This window comes from Polistes fuscatus, unplaced genomic scaffold, assembly GCF_010416935.1.
Source record: "Polistes fuscatus isolate 324 unplaced genomic scaffold, CU_Pfus_HIC Scaffold51, whole genome shotgun sequence".
Taxonomy (NCBI): domain Eukaryota; kingdom Metazoa; phylum Arthropoda; class Insecta; order Hymenoptera; family Vespidae; genus Polistes; species Polistes fuscatus.
Window position 1 is genome coordinate 1 of NW_025113131.1, and position 24,742 is coordinate 24,742.

General features: G+C 29.5%; 3 protein-coding genes across 3 annotated transcripts; 2 read left to right on the forward strand and 1 right to left on the reverse strand.

Moving 5' to 3' along the window:
* Window positions 1-9,961: 9,961 nt before the first annotated feature.
* Window positions 9,962-12,765, reverse strand: LOC122522709. Its single transcript, XM_043643992.1, has 8 exons — window positions 12,577-12,765; window positions 12,177-12,475; window positions 11,809-12,086; window positions 11,508-11,749; window positions 11,054-11,256; window positions 10,622-11,009; window positions 10,358-10,528; window positions 9,962-9,985 (listed from the first exon to the last, which is right to left on the reverse strand). Exons 1-8 carry the CDS (start codon window positions 12,763-12,765, stop codon window positions 9,962-9,964), a joined length of 1,794 nt encoding a protein of 597 aa, XP_043499927.1.
* Window positions 12,766-21,698: 8,933 nt separating this feature from the next.
* LOC122522710 (cytochrome P450 4C1-like) lies at window positions 21,699-22,614 on the forward strand. Its single transcript, XM_043643993.1, has 5 exons — window positions 21,699-21,774; window positions 21,863-21,954; window positions 22,057-22,147; window positions 22,274-22,456; window positions 22,541-22,614. Exons 1-5 carry the CDS (start codon window positions 21,699-21,701, stop codon window positions 22,612-22,614), a joined length of 516 nt encoding a protein of 171 aa, XP_043499928.1.
* A 190-nt stretch (window positions 22,615-22,804) lies between these two features.
* Window positions 22,805-24,177, forward strand: LOC122522711 (cytochrome P450 4V2-like). The gene is made up of 6 exons (XM_043643994.1): window positions 22,805-22,826; window positions 22,936-23,005; window positions 23,113-23,219; window positions 23,299-23,367; window positions 23,476-23,728; window positions 24,014-24,177. The coding sequence occupies exons 2-6, from the start codon at window positions 22,960-22,962 to the stop codon at window positions 24,175-24,177; spliced, it is 639 nt and encodes a 212-aa protein (XP_043499929.1). The 5' UTR covers window positions 22,805-22,826; window positions 22,936-22,959.
* Window positions 24,178-24,742: the final 565 nt, after the last annotated feature.

Below are 24,742 nucleotides of genomic sequence, written 5' to 3' on the forward strand. Positions count from 1 at the left end.
AGCCTTTAAAATAGTGTAATATTATCCTAAGCATTTTTTCGTAAAATAAAAAATAATTAGGTTATATTAACCAGCTCATAATTGTTATAGACTACCCTGTATTTACTTATAGATAACGTTAATGTTATAGTTAGATTATATGTAAATGTGAAATGTACAACAGATTTTCATTTCCGTTAAAGTATATAAATATAAAATAATTGCAAATATATATATATAAAAGGTATCAACGTTACTTAGGTTTATTTGCGAGGAAGAAAAAACGAATGGAAAAGTAAAAGGATAGGTCACATACCAAAGACGACCGTACATGCTATGCCTTTATAGTTAAGTACCTACGTTAACTCTTGCGACCCCGTTGTGGTTATTTCCAAGTAAATAATTAAGTGAGTGTCAATATGTTCGTGATTCACATTTTCAAAAAGTAGCAATTTAAGATTCTTATGTCATAAGTTTACTAAGTGGAGAAGTGAATAAAATTATAAAGGTCGAATAACACGTACTCGTTTTTTTTTACTAAATGATTAGGATTTAATATCACTATTACCACTATTACCACTATTACAACTATTATCAATTATCATTATTACTATTTACACATTATTTTACAATAATTAAACAATTATTTATTCAATTTTAATTATTTATACTTAAACAACCTAAATGTTTACCGTTATAATTTCGTATTAATATTCTATTTCAAACTGCTGCTTTATTTTCCTTTCACAGCACTTATCACAGCAGGATTTGTAGGGCAATTGTTACGACTCTCCAATAAGGTAAAAGACCTAACCATGAAACATATGTCCCCTCAGATGAGACATTCCAATAGATAGAAAATATTTTGACTACGCATTTATTTAAATTAAATATAAGTATCACTTTTTTTTAATTGTAACACCTAACAAATAAATACAACAATTTTACTACTTTAATAATCACTGTGACTTTTAAGAAAAAATTAATTATTATTCGTTCACTTGAAATGCATAGAAATTCCTTTCATTACGTTGAATACACAAATTGCTTGCAAATTTTGCAATTTTGTTTATTATTATCTACACAACGAATTTTTCTGATAACTTTTTATATTTATATGATAGTTTATTAGTTGATAAATAAAATTATATTATCTATTTATGAAATTAATAGTTAAATTATCGAATTTGGAATTTTCCTTCTTATTTAAAATCCACAATCACTTGGTTGCCAACCCAATATTAATAGCGTCTTAATAGTACGTACAGTAAATTTTGAATTGACCGTGCTTATGAGACAAAAAAGATCTATTCCGTAATTAACGGTCTACTTTTATTATTATTGTACGGCTTTATGAGACACGCGAATTATTAATTAGTTTAAACAATAAAATATAATGTAAAATACTTTAGAAAGTATGTAATCGTTTGAAAACAACTTTTTATATTCTTTTTTGAACTTCAAAAGTTAATATTTGCAATTTATTTAATTTTAATGTAGGTATACGTATGGTTATATTAATCTTACCTATATTATGGTCATAGCCATTGTCGCCTCTAGTCATTTAGGGAATATTTAAGAGTGTCAATAGACGCCCCACATCTCTCTTTGAACCGTTGCTAAGCACGCCATGCTATGCCCGCTAACAAAACCGCATTTGCTATTCTCTTCCGCTGGAGAGTACACGCCCCCAGGAGAACAGATATTATACGACAAGAAAAAAATATACAGGGTGATTTATTAACTCTTGCCACCAAGATAGCTCTGAAAGTATGATAATAGCAGAAAAGTTTATAGAACAAAAGTTGCATGAAAAATTCGGGAATATAATATGACGTCAGTTTTTTTTTTGCTAGGTTTAGTCGCTTCAGAGATTTAAGAGTCAAGTTTGGTTTTTTAAATGGAATGATATGTTCCGGCACTTATTTTCTGATAGCGGCTGTCATGGTGAATCCAACAATGTGCAACATTAAGGTATTTGAAGATCAACAAAGGTCAAGTTTGGCGAACCAGCCAGCCCAGCCACGATACAGCTCCTCCGCGTCGTGCTTGCGACAGGGTTACGTCATCCTTCAGGTATCCGACAAAGGACGGAACAGTCAGACGGAATAGTCAGGTTTAATGAGTACGTCATATTTAATAAATATTTTCTGTATTTAATGTTACACATCGTTGGATTCGCCACGACAACCGTTATCAGAAAATAAGTACCAAAACATAGCATTCCATTTAAAAAAACAAATTTGACTCTTAAATCTTAGAAGCGACTAAACCTAGCAAAAAAACTGACGTCATATTATACTTCTGACTTTTTCTTGCAACTTTTGTTGTATAAACTTTCCTGCTACTTTCACCTTTTCGGAGCTATCTTGGTGACAAGAGTTAGTAAATCACCCTGTATATAAGCGAGGTATAAGTGTATCCCTTATACTTCCACGTACGAGAGAGAGAGAGAGAGAGAGGTGCATCACCGCGAAAGCAGCAAACCGATGAGAAAGAGAATAAGCGAAGTGTTTAAACTCTCTTGACACTCTACAGACGAGCCAGAGGCGAGATTCATTATTGTATCTATATAGAAGCGAAGCGAGCGAGAGGTGAAGAACCACGTGTCCGAATCTTTGGTTGGACGCTGTTCAGTATTATATCCAATTTATCAATGAGGATTTATATGCCGCGAAGCTTTTCCCTGACGAGCTAATAAAAATATTATATATTTTCTATTGGCTCAATAACGTGTTTTATTTCATATTTTAAATCAACCTTTCTTTTTCCTGATCATTAGCTTATCACAATCACTAGAGACCTCCATTGTTGGGAAAATCTGCGCACAATACAATCAGTGATAGAGGAATATAATTTACTTTATTAGCGTTCGGAAAAAAATTATAATTATTAAATCTGCCGAAAACTAATGCATACCTCACATGTTTAAAAAATTCATTAAAGTGAGATGTTATTAATAACATTTGTTATTCAAGAAAATAATCTTTGTTTGTTCATTATTTTAGGTTCTATTTATTTAAAATTCAAAATAAATTAATGCGAAAGTAAAGAAAGTAGTTTTATTGATATTTTAAATGAAATCTATTCAAAAAAAATATCTGTCATTTCGCTCGACCACCTTTTGTCATCTTTTAACTAAAGTGATAACTCTTGTTACTGTAGTCCATGATTTCATAACTTTTTTGTGATTGATCGACCCAACGTGTATCTTTGACATCAAAATTTCCAGATTGAAAACACTTGAACCAACTTCATCTCACGCATATCCTAAAAAAACTTCAAAATGTCCCGACTTTCTTACTCATTGTAATTTATTTTTAAGATGCAATAACTTTTGATTGAAAAAATAAATACACAACTTTTGTTTTAATTACTCTTCGATATGGCAATTGTTAAACTACATAAATATTGCCAGATTCGATTAAATATTATCAGAGGTATGCGATTTTAAAACTACCTACCGGGAAAATAAGAAAAAAAATTTTGTTAAATTTAATATTTATAATATATGTAAAAATAATTTTGAAAAAAAAAACCAATTTGTATAATTAAAAACATAAATCGAACAAATGTATTTATATAAACCGACCCGAACTTTAAGGACAACCCAATAAAATATACAAATTGCAATACATTAATGAAAGACTATCACATAATGAGACGTTAACAGTAAATATAAAGTGTAATTTTACCGCTTGCAGTACCAGGTAACGTAACACGAGATAAAGCGGAGAACTTTGAAAACAAAAGTACAAAGAGATAGAAGAGAGAAAAGAGTAGTAGGTTTATATTTGCTTTAATGGAACATTCTAAAACTACAAAAGAGTTTATCATAACTTTTTTATCAAAACACAGTAGATCTTCGCTTATTTTACATTATTTAATTATTTAAATATATCGCAAAATTGAGCTACTTTGAACAATTTTTCGAAGACTGCTAAGGCTTAACAATTTTACAAGTATTAAAAATATAAAAAAACAAAAACTTTGTGTGTCCTTCAAATGCCCGATAGAAGCGAAACTTGTATTTATCGTGTTAAAAATAATCAATTGATCCATATATAAATATGTACCTATTGCGAGAAAATGAAACTAAGAAATAAAACGAGAGAAAAAAGATAGAGAAATTTAATAATTTAAAAATTTTATTGTCAATTTCTCGAAAAAGTATTTATAAAATTATTATTGATTCTATTTTCACCTCTTCTATTTAAAAAAAAAAATTATACGAGTAGCTTATAGTAACTAAAATACAGTATATTATATTTTTTATAATTATAGTATATTTTATATAGTTATTATATTTTTGCATTTAATTATAATAATTATTATTTCAATATAAGTTATTCTATTAATTTATCAACTATAGGAAAATAAAAATTATTAAAATATGAAATATTTTACATTATTCAATAAAAAAATGTCTTGAATAACCTCCGAATTCCATCTTATTAATGTTAACTTTTGGATATCAGGTTTTAAAGCTCTTACCGACGTCAAAAACGGCGCATAAGAGATCTTTACATTAACTTTGTTATCTTTCTGGCCAGTTTTTTCGGATATCAGATGAAAAATATGTTATCTCTTAGAGCTCTAAGATAACTTTGTACTCAGCAGGTTATACTGTATACTTTTTAAAATCTAATTATCAGAGGTTTTTAACTTAATGGATAATTAGTTCCAAGATAAATACATCCGATATGTTTTTATACAAATTTTTTGTACACGATTTAATTTAACACGCATATTAACAGTTTACTTTGAAAGTGGTGTAAGTCCATTTAAAAAAAAAAAAAGATCACGTAATTTATATTTAATTTAGCATAAACTTTTGTTTATAACTAGTTGGTGCTTAATTCCTTTAAAAATGCCAATGCTTTGTCCAAGTTAAAATTGGCCTGTAAAAGAATTACGTAGAAAGAAATTTATATATGTAAATTACATATTGAGATAAATTAGTAGAAACACTGCCAGACTTGACATAATTAACTTATATTTCTTAATTGACAGAAATGTAAACCTTTAATTTTCTTAATAAACAGAAAATGGACTTGCATCATTCAAAATAAACGGTCTATATAAATTATCCGACAGGAATGTTAATAATAGTAACATAAGATTTCTATGCTCTACATAATCAAATATCAATACTAACGCTATAAAAATTATGTAAAATAAAAAATCTCCATAATAAGTTAATCGTAATTAAATGTTAACATTTTCTATTTGATTAAATAAAAGAATTATTCGCAGAAAATTAATTTAGACAAAAGTTGTCTCGTTATATTTGCAAACTAGAAAATAATTAAGAGGTAGTTTTATCGGGTTAGGATAGAAAACGGAGTATCGATTCGTGTCTGTTAATACTAGGATACGCTTAGAGAATTAAAATTTTAACGGTTAATCATGTTATCAACTTAAGTGCAAGTTTAATCGCGTAAAGAAAAAATTAGCTCGGCAAATGTATCTAAAATAATTTTTTACTTTTGTTTTTTTTACAAAGTTTGCATTAGGCTGTTATCTGAGAAGAAGTTAAACTTCTCGTAGAAATTAAAATTTCATTTTTAATAATATTAAAAGAAATAAATCATCTGTTTTTTACTTTTTTGTATTTGTAAGATTTATTATAACATATCTTATATATATAAATATATAAGATATAATATATAGTGTTACGACCCTGTTTTGAGCCGTCCCTGGAAAAAGGACGTGAAGGCCGTTTCCAGGCAACGAATTGTTGATCGGGAGATCTTGACAGGAGCTCGGAAAGCACGGACGTGTTTGTATTACGGGAAACTGTAGAAAGGGCCTTAACGGTTGTAAGAGTCCGCGCTGTTGAATAAAGTTTTTTGTTATTTTACGTAATCTGTGTTTTGGGCGGGAGCGTTACAATATATTGCAATATGTAGAAAATATGCTGTTTCAATTATGTGTTTTTATGTTGCATAAGCTTTTTTTTTATTAGTGGTATAAGTTTAATTGAATAGTATATTAGTTTGAATCAGGAATGCACAACTTCTTTCATATTGTTAATAACAAAGTAGACACACTAAATATTACGAATTCATCATAAAAAAGTTTCACTTTAAAATCTTAATGCAACAAATTTTTAATTTTTAATTTTTTCCCCCGAAGTAATATAAGTTATAGAACCTTATTTTCATTAGTCGTTTTTTATTATCGAATAATAAAATTAAATATGCTTGTATTTTATAAATATTATTCAATTCATAAAAACATTTAGCAATATTTTTAATTCAATTCAAACTAAAACTCTAAAGTATCTCAAAATCGAATAATGGTTTTATACCATTAAAAAAAAAAACAATTCATACCCAAAACTTTTTATGTTTATTTATCTTACATTTTTAAAGATATTTTTTATTTGCAGATGTGTACCGATTGAGAATCCTCTTTGTTAAACAGGTTATGATAGTTCTGACGATATTATATACTATATAGAGAGGAGAGGAAAAGTTGCTACATAGACGACAAAATTGAAAATGAGAGGAAGCTTTTGCTCGTTCTCGATCAAAGTGATGAAGACCCGAGCTCGTGTTCGATCAAGTTTATGAACATTTAATCGAGAAAGGTGAACCGAATTTCAAGTTGAAAAAGTTATAGAGAGAGATAAAAAGAAAGAGTTTTAATCGAATTTAGAATTAATTTCAAGATCGTCCATTGGTAAGAATTTCATTCATGTTAATTTAATAATTTTACTTTTCTAAAAAAAAAAAGGAATCTTTTTTTATACGTAAATAATTTTAAAATCATTAAATTAAAAGAATTTTTCTAGAATTTGAATAACTCCGTATAGTACGGCATTTTTATAGAATCGTTTCGTTTTAGTAGAGTTTGAGAATTGGAGAGAACTCTCATAAAACAGGGTATCCTAGAACATGGTTTCACTTTAACGTGGTTTGAGAATAGACGAATCCCCAAACAATACCGTACGTCATGTGAGTACAGAGAAACAGGGTCGTCAAAATAACACAAATTTATTTAAATAAAAACATAACAAAAGTATGTATGTAGGTTTAATGAATATATATAGTAGGACCTTGATTAACCAGCGTGATCAAAGGACAAACGACACGGATAAATAATAAAAGTTCAATGAATAATCAAAATTAGGGTTGAATTATTTTAAATAGGATTCTTGTATGCAAAAAAGACTTTTTTACTATGACTTTTTTATAGTATATATGTACTCAATTATGAAAGTGGTCTAAGTTAAAATTAAAAAGAAAAAAAAAGGGGGGGGGTTTATCAGTTATTTCACACCACATTATTTTAAATCAAATTAATTCAATGTAATTTTCACTATATTGTCAAAAATGAACCATTAGATAATAGTTGTTATATTTACATTATATGGAATTCATTTAGTGTCCAAATGTAATCTTTTAAATATCTCGAAGAAAGAGATTTATGACATAAACTAGTTTAATAATTATGGTCAAAATATGTATATGTGTATATATTTTATTTACCCAACAAACTAGCTATAGAAACGTATGCTACTCGCATCAGAAAAAGATTAAAAAGGAAATGTCCAATGTACATAAAAATTGAAAAACAGTAAATGAATAAAATAAAAAAAATAAATTTATATTTTATATATATATGGATATGTTTCATATGTATATATTATTATTATATTAATAATATTATAAAAATATTATAATATTCTATTAATAATATTATAGTAATAAAATTATTTATATTTATATGTATATAATATTATGTAGGATGAAAGAGACCGTTTCTCGGAAATGCATTTGTTTGTTTAGGTACGGGATACCGCTTGAAAGAAAGAGTCGGTCGTCTGAAGTTTTGTCGCACCGAACCTTTCGAATATTCCCTATCGAAAGTATAGAAATAGTCTGGATGTTTAATATTCGGAAATAGTCGGGAAGTTTCAAGAAAGATAGAAGAAAAATATAAAAGAGAAGTAATTTGTAGTTTTTCAGTTCACAATCAGATTGAATCAACGTTAGCTAATAGTGTGTAACATTATACTCCGTGTAATCTAAATAAAACCACCTTTCATTTATTATTCACTACCACTTTTACTATACGTATAGATTTATAAATAATATCTATATTATGCATATGAATTTATTACAAAATAATATTTATATTTTCTTATTTTTATTAGAATATTGTTATCTGTTTGCATTTTTATTGTTTTATTAATTTACCACTTAAAAATGCATTTTTACGCAAACATTTTATTTATACTAATCTTATTTATAATTTAATATAATTGTTTTTTATACTTAATCTTGTTTTGTTACAACTTCCAACAAATAATTACGGAATTCTCTTATAATGAGTGTAATTTAAAGATAGAAGTACAGTTGTTGAGTTTGTTGAAATAAATAAAACACATGTATTTATTATCAGAGATATCCTAAATTTAGGGAAATCAGTTTTTTTTATAAAGTTGTATTTATGCAAATATACCCAATAGAGAAATTAACGGGGATAAGACAAGAGATAACCATGATCTTGATTAAAAAGACGTCGGATAAACGCAAACTTGTTAATCAAGTTCTATTATATATGTATGTATAAGCATAAACATTTTTCTTCTTAGATTTGTGCTATAGTAGTGAAAAATACTTAATCGTTCATCAACTTACTAATTAGCTTACAAAAATTGCTTTAATAAAGATGTTCCTTTTAATTATAAGAATAAAATAAAATTGTTATTTAATTTTAGAAAACCAACTAACTGCCTTTTTGTATTACTTATTCGTATTATTATATAACATAGTATTTTTAGTAACTTTGTAACGGTTTTATCCGAGGTTTTCTTGTAATATATGTTAAAATTTCTTCATGTTATCATGGCGTGTTGTTATCTTACATAGCCAACTAATTATATTAATGCTCGTACTTGACATACATCCATTTATTTTTTATGCGATGAAAAGGACTTTGTTTCGGAATTATCAAGAAATTTTCAAGAGAATGGTTACGTAAAATACGCCTGGATCTCGTGCTTTTGCAGTTATCCTTACACACCCCAAGGAGATATCACGGACTTGCAATTCTATTCTCAAAAGTATGATACATATAATGTCCTCGATAGAGATATTCCATTCCTTATTGAGAATATTTTCCGATAATGTTTGAAATACTCAAAATCAAATAAATATTATAAAGAAAGAAAAACCAAATGAATAAATCCTTTTCGCTAATAAAAACAATTTTTATAAAGTTAATAAATAACGAAGACAATTGAATCAATAGGGACACTAGCGAAAATGACGTATATTTCTGTTTAAAATCTATAATTCGAGTTTTACCGATAACTAAAATTATTTAGAAAATATCCTACACATTTACTCAAACAATTGGGAATATTTTATTAAAAATTGTTATGAAATTTATACCGCTTATTACACAACAACGTTCTATTCGAACGGAAAACGAAATTTACTTTATAAAAATGATATATTATCGTGAAATTGCAAAAAAGCTGTTTATTAGAAATACAGAAAGATAACGTGGGAGAGAAAATTACATGGATGGTCAGTTAATGCAATACGAGCTTGAAAATCAAAAGCTACGTACTACCAAGGTTTTTTATACTTAGCTTTTGTTGAGGATGCCATATACACCCAACTTGCTTTTAATTTTTGTGAAAGTCATTGTTAGTTGTGAAATTAAACATATATGACAATGAACGTTTCCTGCGTTAAAAAATGGAGAAAATCGTTAATACAAGATAGATTCGAGTATATAGCGGCATAGTTTTATTTGATCATTTTTTATTTCTATATACGAGCTCTGCTCGGAAAGAAAATAAGAATTATATAATATCACACTTCTTCGTATTTATAGGGATAAATAACCGATCAAGGTCAAGTTGGAATCTCGTTGTCAGATATGTAAAAAAAAAAAAAAATTTAATTAATATTGAGCTTCGCCTGCCTTCGGCAGGCTCGCTCAGTATTACAATTATAACTCAAGCTTCGTTCTCAGGATCACTCTGTAGATGTTCAGAGCAACAATGAACATTATCAACAATATGATTAAAATTGAAATAGACTTTATCTAGATGTAATAAAAAAATATAGAATTATTAGTATTTATTTATTTATTATTTTATAAAATTGTTAACATAACTATTTAATTATTAAGACAAAATTGAATTTGCAAAAACATTTTTATCGGCGATGATTGGTCGATTATAAAATCTTTCAAAAGTCTTTGAATTTTCCGACCAACCAGCTAAATTTTTAATAATTTTTAAATCTACCCCTTTTTTAAGGGCAGAAGAGGTAGACGCATGTCTTAAACTATGGGAAGAAAAATTATTACCAATACAACCTTGTAAGAAAGCTCGAATCCACCTACTCACAGTGTCTTTTGAAGCATTCTTATAAGGTTTAACAGTTGTTAGAAATAAATTATCTGGATTTTTAACCAGTAAAGAAGTTTTTTCTAAATAAAAATCTAAAGTTGATACAACACATAAATTTAAATTATTATGGTATTTTGGTAATAATAATAAAGGTTGTAAAGCACCTTGCTTAGAAGTTTTAATTTTATCCGGGATTTCAATTTCAAAATTATCATTATTTTTAATAATATTAGACCTTTTGATAAAAGCAATTGTTTGTACTCGGTGTGCAGTGACTAAAGCTAGTAAAACAGCTAATTTAGTTGTAAGTTGAGGTAGATCAAGCTCATTTAAAGGGCTTAAAGCTTCCAATTCTTTTAATATTGGATCTAAACTATAGATTCGGTCATAACGAGGTTTAGCAGGCTTAAAATTATATGTACCTTTCAAAAGACGGGAAACCAAAGGGTTTTTCCCTATATTAATATCGCAGACAAGTGACAGGGCAGAGCGAGCAGTGTTGAGAGTACTGTAATTAGCACCCTCATTAAATTTATGTGTTAAGAAACAAATAACATCATTTTCTTGAGGATGAAAAGCATTAATATCTTTTGAGGAACAATAAGAAACCCAATCCTTAATTGGTTTGGAATATTGTCGTAGAGTAGAGCTTGCAATTGAATTAATAAGTAATTCAATAGCGTCATCATTCACACCTCGTTGCTTGAAAGCTTGCCGGATAATCGCGCAGCCATTAGAGACATTTTTTGAGCCAGAGGATGTTGAATCTTCCTACAAGGAGATCGAAGAAGATTAACATCTGGATGGAAAATAATTGGCTCTGAGTCTAATAATGATAGCCATAAAGGATACCATGGCTGACCACACCAATTGGGAACAACCAAAATTCCACAAGCCTGGTCCGTTTGAATTTTCTTTAAAGTTTTTAAAATTAAAGAAAAAGGAGGGAAAGCATAAAAGTAGTACTCGTTCCAGTCAACAGTAAAAGCGTCAATACAGAAAGCTAATGAATCTCGGTGCCAGGAGCAGTATTTCTCACATTTATTATTGGAATTGGAAGCAAAGAGATCAATTTCTGGTTGGTTGAATTTGTAAACAATGTTTTGAAAGGCAAAGGGAGATAATTCCCATTCTGTATCTATATTACGATACGTGAAGCCTCGTCTGCCTCATTATCCTTGGAAGGAATATATGAAGCAAAAAGCCAGAGATTTCTTTGCTCACACCATTCCCAAATTTCGTAAGTAAGATCATTTAAGTATTCGTATTTTGTTCCACCCATTTTATTTATATATGCTATTGCAGTAGAATTATCAACGCGTAATAAAATTTCACAATCAAATAAATTAGATGCAAAAGTTTTTAAACCATTAAAAACAGCTAAAAGCTCTAAATAATTGATGTAAAAGATTTTTCATCATTATTCCAGTGTCCAAATACTACTTGACCATCGCAAGTAGCTCCCCATCCAGTGGATGACGCATCAGAAAATATAGTTGTTGAAAATTTAGAACTTCTGATCGGATTATTTGAAATAAAAATATTATTTAACCACCAATTAAATTCAGGGGTTAAAGAAGAAGAGATTTTCATGACACAATCATAATTGTCGTTAGCTTTCAATAATTCGAGGTAACGTTGACGTTCGAATTTTTTAGAGTGAAGCCAACCGTAATTAATTGCTGGACAAGCTGCAGTTATATTACCCACTAATTGTGAAAATTCCCTGATTGAACAATAAGTAATATTTTTAAATTTTAAAAATAAATCGTGAAGATTATTTCTTTTTTCCTTAGTTAATTCAATAGTCATTTGCTGTGAATTGAAAATGAAGCCAAGGAATTTACAAGATGTTGAGGGATCAAGATTACTCTTTTTTAAATTTAATATAAAACCTAAAGATTCTAAAAATTCTCGTGAAACCTTTATGTTTTGCGAACAGAGATATCTTGAAGTCCCAACAAGCCACCAGTCGTCTAAATAAACAACAGATAACCAACCTAAAAGACGTAAGTGACTAATTACAGGCTTCATAATTTTCGTAAATACCCATGGAGCAGTACTTAAGCCAAAGGGTAAACAAATAAATTCATAGAGATGACCTTGCCAATAAATCTTAAAAATTTCCAAAAATCTTTATGGATTGGAATCATTAGATAAGCATCTTGTAAATCAAAACTAGCCATAAAACATCCTTTTGAAATAAGTTTAAGTACAGTACGAAAATCTTCCATTTTAAAATGGATTGTCTCTATAAATTTATTTAAATTTTTTAAATTAAGAATAAATCTCATTTTACCATTTTTTTGGGGAACGAGGAAGATACTAGACAAAAATTGTCCATCTTCCTCAACACACTCTTGTACAGCTCCTATGGATAAGAGATCATCAATAGCTTTCTGCATTTTAATATTGTCATCGTCAGAAAAATTATCATTCATAGGTATAAAAGACTGTGTCGGAATAGAAGTAAAAGGGATTTTATAACCTGATATTGACTCCAAAATAAATGGATCAGTGGTTATATTAGACCAGGCGTGTAAAAAATTTTTTAAACGACCGGCGATGACACTCACTTCTACTTCGTGGTCGATGGCGGATTCGGTTGAGCTGAATGAGACTGAGTCTGAGACCGAGCTCGTGAGCGGGTCGAAACTTGGTTCGTCTTGTTGGAAGCTGGTGCCGCAAGTTGGAAACGGTGGAAGCCCGCCTGACTGTGGTTCCCGCGTGTCGCAGACGGGCCTTTCCAATTTAAAAGATTTTTTGACGCAGGAAAACTTTTCTTTGGAGTTTTAATTGATAAACCAGTTTTTTCAACAGCAACAGAATTCTTGATGCGTTTACCAAGATCCTTACCAAAAAGGAAATCATCGGTGATTGAATCTTCGAGTACAGGTTCCGCTTTCCATCAACGCAAGGATAAATCTGCGAGCGTCTTGACTTGCCAATTTGATAAAAGGATTCACACAACAAACTGCTGGAATCACAAAGAATCTGTAGCAAATCATTTTTATCAATGGGATCTATGTCATCATTGATTATCCTGGAAATAGCTTGTCCCAAGCCAACGAGACTACGACCGCATATGATAAATATTTATCTCGAGTTTTAGCCGTCTTGTGTAAGAGTGGGGTTAATTCAGGGTTAAGGATGGGAGGTGACAAGGAAAAATTTCCTTTGTTAGGATATTTTTCAATCAAGGAAGTTTTGACATCCTTTTCTAAGCCTGATGAAACAATATTATTCCAGCAAGCAGCCAGTTCGGAATGGATTTTGTAAGTCTTATCTTTCGAAAGACGTTTCTCCTTACCGAGCATCTTGAGTATGGAATTACTGAGGATGGGATCTTCAGAACCCTGCGTCTCAACAGACTCGTCTGACGCCTTAGAAACGGTTGGTGGGACGTTTTTAGTATCAGGATCAGAGAGATCAGACTGCTCTTGGTCGTCATCAATAGAGTCTGTAAGAGCAAAAAGAGCTAGGTTAAGAAAAGCGACCAGTAAATGATAAATTTACTGATGCAAAAGTGAAAGGAAGGATTACAAAATCCAACATCATTTAAATTTTAATTCTTAACCCAGTCAAAAAAGGTACAACAAAATCAATGAAGATTTGTTGCCCAAAAAATGTGTTAAAAAAAATAAATAATTACCCTCAGAAGAAGAGTCATTGCCAGAAAGGTCATTTGACTTTTTTGAATCTATTTCAATATAAATTAATGCTTGATATTTTTTAACTTCTTCTGAAGTTCAATAATAAAAGTGAATAAATCTTTGAAATTTGAAGATTTTTACCATTTCTACAAAATAACGAGGAAATATACTTGTTGAAAAATCCAAAATATTTGCAAACTTCTGTATATATTGTGTATTAACCTCTTCAAAGATAAATTTTCAACTTTAACTATTAACAAAAATTGTTTATTTTTCTTCATTTTATTTATTAAATAATAATTATAGAATTACAGTGAAACCTCTTTTTGTGCGGTGGATAGGGACCGCATAAAAGAAATCGTACAAAAAAATATTCGGTAATTTTATAAATACTTACATATTATAAACAACTTTGTACGATATATGTATATACATATAAAATATAAAAATGTAAAGTTCAAATTTTTTAATTTTCAAAATAACTCAAAATGAAAAAGAAGCAAATGCTTTAGCAAATAAAATAAATATAAATTAAATGTTCACGTACAGTGAATATTCCAAAGCAAGGTATATTTACGGAAATAATATTTAAAATACTATTTTAAATAGTAAATTCTAAATTCTCTTTAATTGAAATAAAATAATTGAAGTAACAAATGAAATTTCAGTAAATGAAATTTTATTTTAATAATCTAAAACATGAAATCAAATTTCTTTTCTTGGAGTTTTAAGTAAGTATTATATTTTTAACATAATAATTAATAAAGTAAACTATTACAAAATAAACATGCAAAAATTATTTCAAAAATGATTTTTTCTATTACAAATTCGTTCGATGATCAATAACTCGAGTTAATATAAACGTCTATCAGTGGACTTTGAATTGAATACGATCAATTTCGATTAAGTAGGTCTTTATTACTCTCCCTTTTTAACCGGTTTAAGGGATCAGTTCTCTCTAGAAACATTTATTATATCCCTTCATTTCTCCGCATTGTTACACAATTAAATTAGATAAATAAATAAACGTTGGCAACAAAATTAATAATTCAATAAAAAAAAAAAGTCATTTGATTAAAACTTAAATAATATAACAGCAATTAATAACCTGTATTACATACTTTTCTAAAAGTTCGCCACAGCAAATTGATTAAAAACAAAAATAAAAATCTTACTTCCATCTAATTGCAGTGGTTTTTTCCCTTGAGAAATGACCCCCCGCCCCCATCGAAGATGTATCTATTTCTTTCTTCTTCATGATCGACATCTATATAATGTGTCGTTTGCCGTCTACTTTTGCGGACCCTGTCTTGACTATTAAGTTCGACGATGTTCGAGAAATAATATTATCAAGGAGAAAACACAGAAAGGCGAACGCAACTTTATTGGATCTTAACGAAGAAAAAAAGGTAAAAGAAGAAAAGGGAACACCGCCTATAAAAGCAACCTTATATAAAACTTTCTTGATGAAAGAAAAAAAGTTAAAAAAAAAAAAATAACCTTAAAAGCACTTGCTATTTACGCCACTGCGTTTCTACGTACAGTTGCCCCCCCCCCACATCTAATTCGATTGTGGCTAGTATTTCCGTTAGCCATATGAATTAACTTTCTTTATCTTCCTACCCCCCTCCTACTTAATCTAACTCATCAACACTTTAGGAATTACAAGGGAAGCAAGATATAACTACCTTATATGAAAATGTAGATATTGAATTGAAACAAACATTCGTGTCGTCTTTTCGAAGAACAAAAATATTTTTCTTTTTAAACCGAAAATAAAAATTAAAAGAAAAGAAACAATCGTTTATCAAGAATGAGGAAGTAGTAATCTTCTACTTGAAAATAAATAATACAGATTTTAATATATATTTAACATATATTTTGGTTTTTCTATTATAACATTAAACAGACGTCCTATTTATTAATTAGGACAATGAACGAAATAATAAAAATTATTATAAATTTATATTATAAAATAAAACATAAAATCTCTCTCAAGTTTTTCCACCTAGTACGACTTATACATTTATCTTGTTTTTTCGATTTGACAAAATAAAAAAAAAAAACCGTTTTCTTGTTATTTCAAATGCAGAAAAAAGGATGATCACATTGCAGTTGTTTTATATTAATAACAGGACTTCTACTAATTAATTGTTGAAATGTAATATACGTTTTTCCAGTTGTCTTCACTTGAACAAAAATATTAAAGGAAAACGAAAAAATAAACGCTTTTATGTTTTTTAAATTAGATAAAATTGGACGAGTATACGATACAACTCAATAATTAAATAATCTAACGTATGGGAATTAATTTAATAGTGCAACGGCAGTATCATATAATAATATTACTGTAAAAAAGTGTGTAATGAATGACGCACGCGTATTCCTGCAAATTCTTCTTTACAAACAATGTAGAAAGTGCAATGTACTCTTTATCTTTCCACAACTAAATACTGGAACTATCGACAATGAATATATTTTTATTTCTACTAAATCAGCTGAAATGTATGAATATTGATAAAATTTCTTGTACTAAAATAAATATTTATTCAAAATTTGTAAAAAAAAAAATACTAGATATAAAACGTATTTACATTATAAAAATAAATTAGTAATAGATATCCGTTTCACTGGAAGCAATATTTTTGATTGGTGTACACCCATCGCTTTATTTACGCGGATTAACCCTTTCGCATTGATTTCTCTACGCTTATCAAAATCACATTAATAGTATTTTCTTACATGAAATAAGACATTGTAAGCAATACTAGTATAAATTTTTAAAACATTACCCTCTTACTTTTGAACCCGTTACCACTGTAACGAGTTCCAAAAATCGATTTTTTTTTTACATTTTTCGCAAGAAAAACATTTTAAAAATATTATCTAAAATTTTCAGACCCAAATTTTAAATATTTTTAAAGTTATAGCCAAAAGAAAAGAACGCGCCGTAGTGTGTATGAAAGTGTTCGAAAAACTTTGAACGCGTTCTTCTTGAAACCACGTTTTCGGAATTTCTGTGAAGCACTGATTTTTAAAACTATTCAACTGATTTGACTAAAAATTCAACCCGTTATTTTCGACACAAATAGCTAAATGCGTAAGATGTTAAACATTAAATTTATTAATAATAAATTAACTTTTTTAAACAATTTATCAAAAGAAAAATTCGATCTTGAAAACCTTTTTTTTACAAGTCCGTTTTTTTTTTTATATGCATATTATAGGTTAATTCATTAGAATGAAGCCTAAAAACAATAATTTGTTTTATTATTTTAATTCACATGACTACGGAAGGCTATGTGCTTCTCCGAAAAAACTTACCTTTTTTTCGAGGACTCAACTTAGATAAAATTATTAACAAATTAATATAAAATTAATTAAAAAAAGTTTTTTTGTACACTTCAAGATACCAATAAAAACGAGAATTTCAAAACAATGGGATTTCATTTTTATATTTACAAAATTCATGGAAAGTTCAGTTTTAATCAAATTTAAATTTACTGTTGAATTTCAAAACAATTCTTCATTTTTGGTTGTTTATATTTAGGAATTTTTTTAATTATTTGAATTATTTATTTTAAAGTTTAAAATATATCATAATTTATTAATTTAAAACTTTTATTAACTCCGCCTGCATGATCGAGATCAGCGATCATGTTGCCGGTCCTAAGCCCGGGAAAAGGAGGAAGGTTGTTGGATCAGGCTAGCTCCCTACCCAACGTAAAAAATAAAAGTTTGCTCACAGAAACGAAATATTGCCTCGGAATAGGACGGATTCACAGATGACGAACCAAGCAAGAAAAAGGACAAAGAATTGGAAGAAATAATGCGTCTGGCTACCTGGAACATCAAGTCATTTAATAATAAAGATCAAGAAACCCTGAAAGAACTGAAAGATAATAACATCGATATATGCGCCTTACAAGAAACCAAAAAGAAAGGCAAAGGACAAATGCAATACGACGACTACTTAGTGATCTATAGTGGTGTAGAAAAACAAATCAGGGCAAAGAAGGGGTAGCCATCGCAGTATCCAAGAAATATAAAAACAACATACAAGAGTGTGATTACATATCTTCACGAATATTAGTGGTAAAAATAAAACAGATGACCAAAAATTAAATATAGTGTCAATTTATGCACCCGAAGATAACAAACCAAAAGAAGAAAGAGAAGCCTTCTACGAACAGCTACAAAATACAGTCGGATCATTACCAAATAACCAACAAATAATAATCCTTGGAGATTTTAACGCCCGCATTGGAAATGAAATAATACCTGGAATTAAACAAAGGTTCAACGAAAATGTGTTAAATGATAATGGAGAACTAATGACACAGCTATGCACATTTAACGAGCTAAGGATTAATAATACATTCTATAACCACAAAGATCAATACAAACTCACATACAGTAACACCAGAGGCTTCAGGTCCACAATTGATTACATTGTTACCAATAGATACGTCCAACCACACCAAATACTAGATATCAGGACGTTAAATTCCGCGAATGTAGGAAGCGATAATAGCCTGTTACTAGCAAAAATAAGAATGAAGTTTAAACCCCAAAGCAACCTTGCTCAAGAACCAAAAATAAACATCGAGTCACTATGGAACTTATCAACTAAACAACTATACGAGAACAGGTTGAAAGAAAAAATCGAAAAAAACCCAATAAAAGAAGAAGATAATATAAACACAGCCTGGAAGAAACTAAGAACCAACATTTTAGAAGCTGCATATGAAGCCCTGGGAACACGAACTGTAAAAAACCGGGCTAGAATGATCAAAACTCCTTGGTTCCGCCCAGAGATTAAGGAAATATGCAAAAAAAAGAAAATAGCATACCTTAACTATAGGACATTACGAACACCTGAATCATACGAAATGTATAGACGAATCCGGAATCAAACAGCGACATTAGTAAGGCAAACAAATTATTGGGAGATTTTTTCGAAAAGAATGGAGAGTGACTTCTATGGACTCCAAAAACAAATCTGGCGATTTATTAGAAATCAAAGAAAGGAGGTCAACGAAATGATCGAAACAAATCAGATCACAAAGAAAATTGGATTAACTATCTAAAAGAGCTCTATAAATCAGAAGAACCTCAAGCGGAACTAAATACGCCAGAAATAATAACTAAAAGCGACATACAAATTGAGTCCAGTGATGTAGAAACAGCTATTCGAAAACTAAAGAATAGGAAGAGCTCAGGGCAAGATGGCATCCCAAACGAGTTACTAAAATATGGTGGCCAACGTCTCACAAACAATTAACATTCCTAATCCAAAAAATACTATGCCAACACAAAATACCTGACGAATGGCGAACTAGCACAACTATAGTTATGCTTAAAAAAGGAGACAAAAAACTACCTACAAATTACAGGGGAATAAATCTTTTAAACACTTCATTAAAACTAACAACAAAGGTTATAACGAATAAAATTAACAGCTTAATGAATCTAGAAGACGAACAACAGGGATTCAGATCAGGCAGATCAGGCACAGACGTGGTTTTCATCATAAGACAGATAACAGAAAAATCAATTGATTACAACAGATCAGCATATGTGTGTTTCATTGATCTGGAAAAGGCATTCGACCAATGCAGTTAAAGGGTGTTATACACCTCCTCTATAACCGCCAAATTCCGAATAATCTTATCAAGACCATAGAGGACATCTATAGAAACAAAAAGATCCAAGCAAAGATAAATGGCGCCTTGACTGAACCGATTGATGCAGGTCGTGTATCCGACAAAGGGATTCCCTAAGCCCCCTTCTTTTTAACATATTATGGACGAAATAATAAGAAATGTAAGACTACTAAAAGGATACAAAATGGGCAACGAAGAAATAACCATCCTATGCTACGCTGATGACGCTGTATTAGTGGCCGAAAATGAGAATGATCTACAACGTCTACTACACCGATTTAACTGCATAGCCAAATCATTCAACATGAAAATATCGGCCCAGAAAACTAAATGCATGACAACATCAAAGACACCGTTAAGGTGCAAACTGGAAATTGAAGGGAAGGTTATTCAGCAGGAAATGAGATTTAAGTACCTAGGAATAGAAATCTCAGGGTATGGTGATGTTGAAGCAGAGGTAAGAGAACAGACAATGAAGGCATCCAGAATAGCGGGTTGTTTGAATGACACAATATGGCGAAACAAATACATGGACATAGAGACCAAAGCAAGAATCTACAAGGCAATGGTAAGACCTATTATGTCACATACCGCAGAAACTCGACTAGACACGGCGAAAACGAAACAGTTACTAGAGACAACCGAAATGAGAGTTCTTCGCAGAATAGTTGGAAAAACACTACTGGACCGAGAGAGAAGTGAAGATATAAGAACATGCAAAGTAGAGAACATTAACGAATGGATACTAAAAAAAGAAAAAGAATGGAACGAACACATTAACAGAATGGACAACGGAAGAATTGTCAGAATTGCACGGGATAAGTCACCGGTTGGCCGCAGAAGCACGGGGCGCTTAAGAAAACGATGGTGCGACAATTTAACAGTGCAATAGGCAGAAAAACGTCGTTACGAAACAGGCAATTTGCCTAAACTAAAGAATGAAGAAGAAGAAGAAGAATAACACATCCAGATGACAGTCTTGTAAAAATGCTTTTAAAGTTGGTCTAAATTCTGTAACTGTGCTATCTGGGTAACGCTATATGGACCGTCGCCGAGGTTAATTAATTTCCGCCTAATGTATAGTAGGTATGAGAGATTGACTGAACGAAATTTGGATTTTGGTAAATTACGTGCAGTATGCTGGCCACTGGATCTTGGATTATTGCGTTTCTATGTAACAATAATTTTCCAATTATTTTCTATTGAATTATTATCAGACAAGACAGACGTGTAATAAAACACGTAATAGAAATACATAACATATCATACGATTAAAACACGTGCGATCAAAAGAAAATTTGTCTAGCACATTAATTTAACATTTTAATAAGATAATAAAAACTGTTTATTTTATCTTGAACAATAAAAACTAATCGAAACGCTTATATAATAATACAAAATAAAATCATTTCAATCTGACCTTTAACCGAAACACTTCTTGCTTCTCATTTTATGTATCTTGTTTGACTAGTAATTATTTATTCGCATAATACAAAGACAAACAGAGGGAAAGGAAAAAACTAAGATTTCTTTAAGAAAAAACTATGTTTATAACATCAATTAACTTCTCTAATTAACTTAATTTTCTAATGTAAAAAACTACGTAGATGATACATTCCGAGTATGCAAACTAGTATCGATACGCACGGAATAAATGAATTGATAAAATACAGCTTTTTGTCTAATTTTTTCCATACGTGTTTAACCTGACATCCTTGACGCGTGGACAAAGTATGATCTCGATCTTGCTTAAATAGGTTCCCCGTGTGATGATTCTTTTTAGTTTCTGTTAAATCACGAAAGATACAAGAAGTCGCTGCGGAAGTTAAGCTTAATATCATTTCTTGGCTTACAAGAGAGGGCCCAGTTGTATTTTAAAACTATTTTTGCTCGTTTTATAATTTTGTATTTGTTTAACTAAACATGTGGTATATAAATAAAGTTAGTGTTTCAACAGCAATAATAATAATGTTATTCTATGGTCTTAAATATATAATAAATAGATTTCGTGAGTATAACATGGTAAAAAAATTTTCGGGACCTAAAGCTTACCCTTTCATTGGAAACCTGAATATATTTCTTGGTGATTTAAAAGGTACATTTTTATTCTATTTTTATAATGTTTATATTTATGTGATCTCTATTGAATGAATTTGTCTTACAATTAGAAATAACTCATAAAGGAATAAAATTATCTGAAAACTATTCTTCGCCGTGGCTATTGTGGTTAGGCCCTCAATCAGTCCTAATCTTCGATGATCCTGAAAGTATTGAGGTAAGATTTATCAAATTTACTGCACTTCGTTGTAAACGGTTTGCCCGAATTAGATTTTCTCTTATTTCGGCTGTTTTACATCAATTTTTTGCTTTTTTTTAGTTTCTATCAAAAAGTTCTAACGGTTATGAAAAAAGTTCTGCATATGTCTTTATAAAATATTCTTTGGGTAATGGATTGTTTACTGCACCAGGTAAACTATAAGTTCACACGTGCTATATATATATAAGGATCTCTCTTTGTCTCTTTTTTAATTAATAAATATATAGAAAAAAGACCATATAAAAAATTAAAGTAAGAAATATTTTCTTATTCAAAGCATCCTTATGGAAGATTCATCGAAATATCTTACATCCAGTATTCAAAGAAAAAATGGTTTTAACTTATATGGACTCAATAGTAAAAAATTCAAACAGACTAAATAACATTTTAGAAACTACTAACGGAAAAAACATAGATTTCATGCATTACGTACATCTTTGTACGTTAGACATCATATATGGTGAGATTTGGATATTCTGAAAAGTTCAAATATATGTATGGAAATATTAAAATTTTATAAAAATTATTTTTCTTTTACTGACAGATAGCCTATTGGAAAGTGATTTAAATTTGCAGAGCAATCCGGATTGTAAACTTGATAAATATATGTCGAAGTAATAATTAGTAAAATATTTTTTTATTTCTATTGTAATCTATTATTATTGCATATTTGTCTTCTTGTTGTGAATTTTATTTTTATTTAGAACGATGGACATAACTATACAAAGAGCACTGAAATTCTGGTTACATCCAAATATTATATTTAACAATTCATCTAAGGGAAAACGTCTACAAGAATATTTTCCCACATTAATAAAATAACGAGCGAGGTATAAATAAAACGATTATTCACACTTTTAATTATCTCAATTTTCCTCAATATATATTTTTCTAAAAAAATTAATATTTCATTCATGTATAAAACTTTCATTCCTCAAGATTATAAAGAAAAAGAAGGAGTCAATGCACAAGGATAACTTTACCCAGGAAGGAAAAGGTCCATGTTCAAGTAAAAATAACCATTTGAAAAATTATTCTTTTAATAATGTATTTATAGAAGAATGCTTTTTATAATAATTATAAATAATATATAATTATACTCTTCTCTAATTAAAGGAAAAGATACCAGTTCATTTCTAGACGTCATATTTAAATCGCTTTACGAGTCCGGAGAATATTCGGAGGCAGATATTCGTGATGAAATAAATACAATGGTTTTTGCAGTAAGATGAATTTATTTCAGATTAGATGAGATTTCTTTTAATCCATTAAAACTAGAAATCAATTTGTATTATTTTTTAGGGAAGCGATACTGCCGCTAATACACTTTCATTTTTATTTTTAATGCTGGCCACGTTTCCAGACATTCAAGTACGCACAGATTGTACTTAAGCAGTATCTTATTTGTCATTATCTTTCAAAAATCAATTATATTTTCATACAAAACTTGTATCATGTATACGGCTTTTTCAATTCCAGAATCAAGTATACGAAGAGTTGTACGATTTGTACGGCTCAAGCGATCCAAATGAGGTTCCTATTACAATGGAAGATACTAAGAAAATGAAATATCTTGATCGAGTCATCAAGGAAACATTACGTCTGTTTCCTGCAGCTCCATTTATTGCACGGAAACTATATAGGGACACAAGAGGTATATTTACATATAATAAAATATTTTTTAGTATATATTTTTGTCCATTGACATTAGTGTCTTATATAGTAATAATATGTATTTATTTATTTTATCAAGTGAATGACAATGTGATAATACCAAAAAATTGTCACGTAGTTATTTCAATATTTTCACTGCACCGAAAATATAAATATTGGACTGATCCGTTAAGATTTAACCCGGATCGGTTCTTGCCGGGAAATTATAACGAGAAATGTTTTCGTCCGTTCAGCTTTGGGAGAAGAGGATGTATAGGTAAAGGCATATTTTTACCCATACTTGAATTAGTACTCTAAATAATTGATCAATAAAGTATTTGTTATTTTAATATTTCTTTTTTAGGTCAAAAATTTGGCATGACGCAAATGCGGGTAATAGCTGCCACTTTATTGAGAAAATTTCTTGTTCGAATAGACAACCCAGTTTCCGTTGAAAATATTGACCTAAAATTCAGAATAACTTTGCAACCAGCTGAAACTATATTCTTGAGATTTAACAAGCGATAATATTTATAATTTTTGTTGATATTATTTTCCTAATAAAATAATTAACTGTAATAATTAACTGTACAAATAAAAAATAATTTTTAGAAACTATACTTTTCCAGTTTTCATTTAGGATATCGGTATTCGTATTTTAACAACAGAGGATTCAATATCACAAATAGACTGAAAAATAAACACATTAAACTATTAATTAAGTATTTTACAAAATAACTCGAAAGACACTCAAGTTGCTTTTATCCATAAGTTCGGTATATTGAGGATATTTGATTTTATTCATAGAAGTCGAATTATCATATAGTAATTCTTAAATTTAATATAAATTTATTAGTTTTTAGTGAGAAGAGTGAATCTTTTCTCTACATCTTCGCGTTCGATTCTCACTGTCAATAAATACACTGCTCGAAGAATTAATTGTGTCTGTATTGCATTAATTGCAAAAAAAAATTATCGAGTAAGGAAAAATTAGAAACTCTTCCTAAACGCGATGGTACTTTAGACGAATTATCTAAAAAATAATAATTCAATTTACTCAAAAATAACTTTCTTTAATGTAATAAATTTCTGT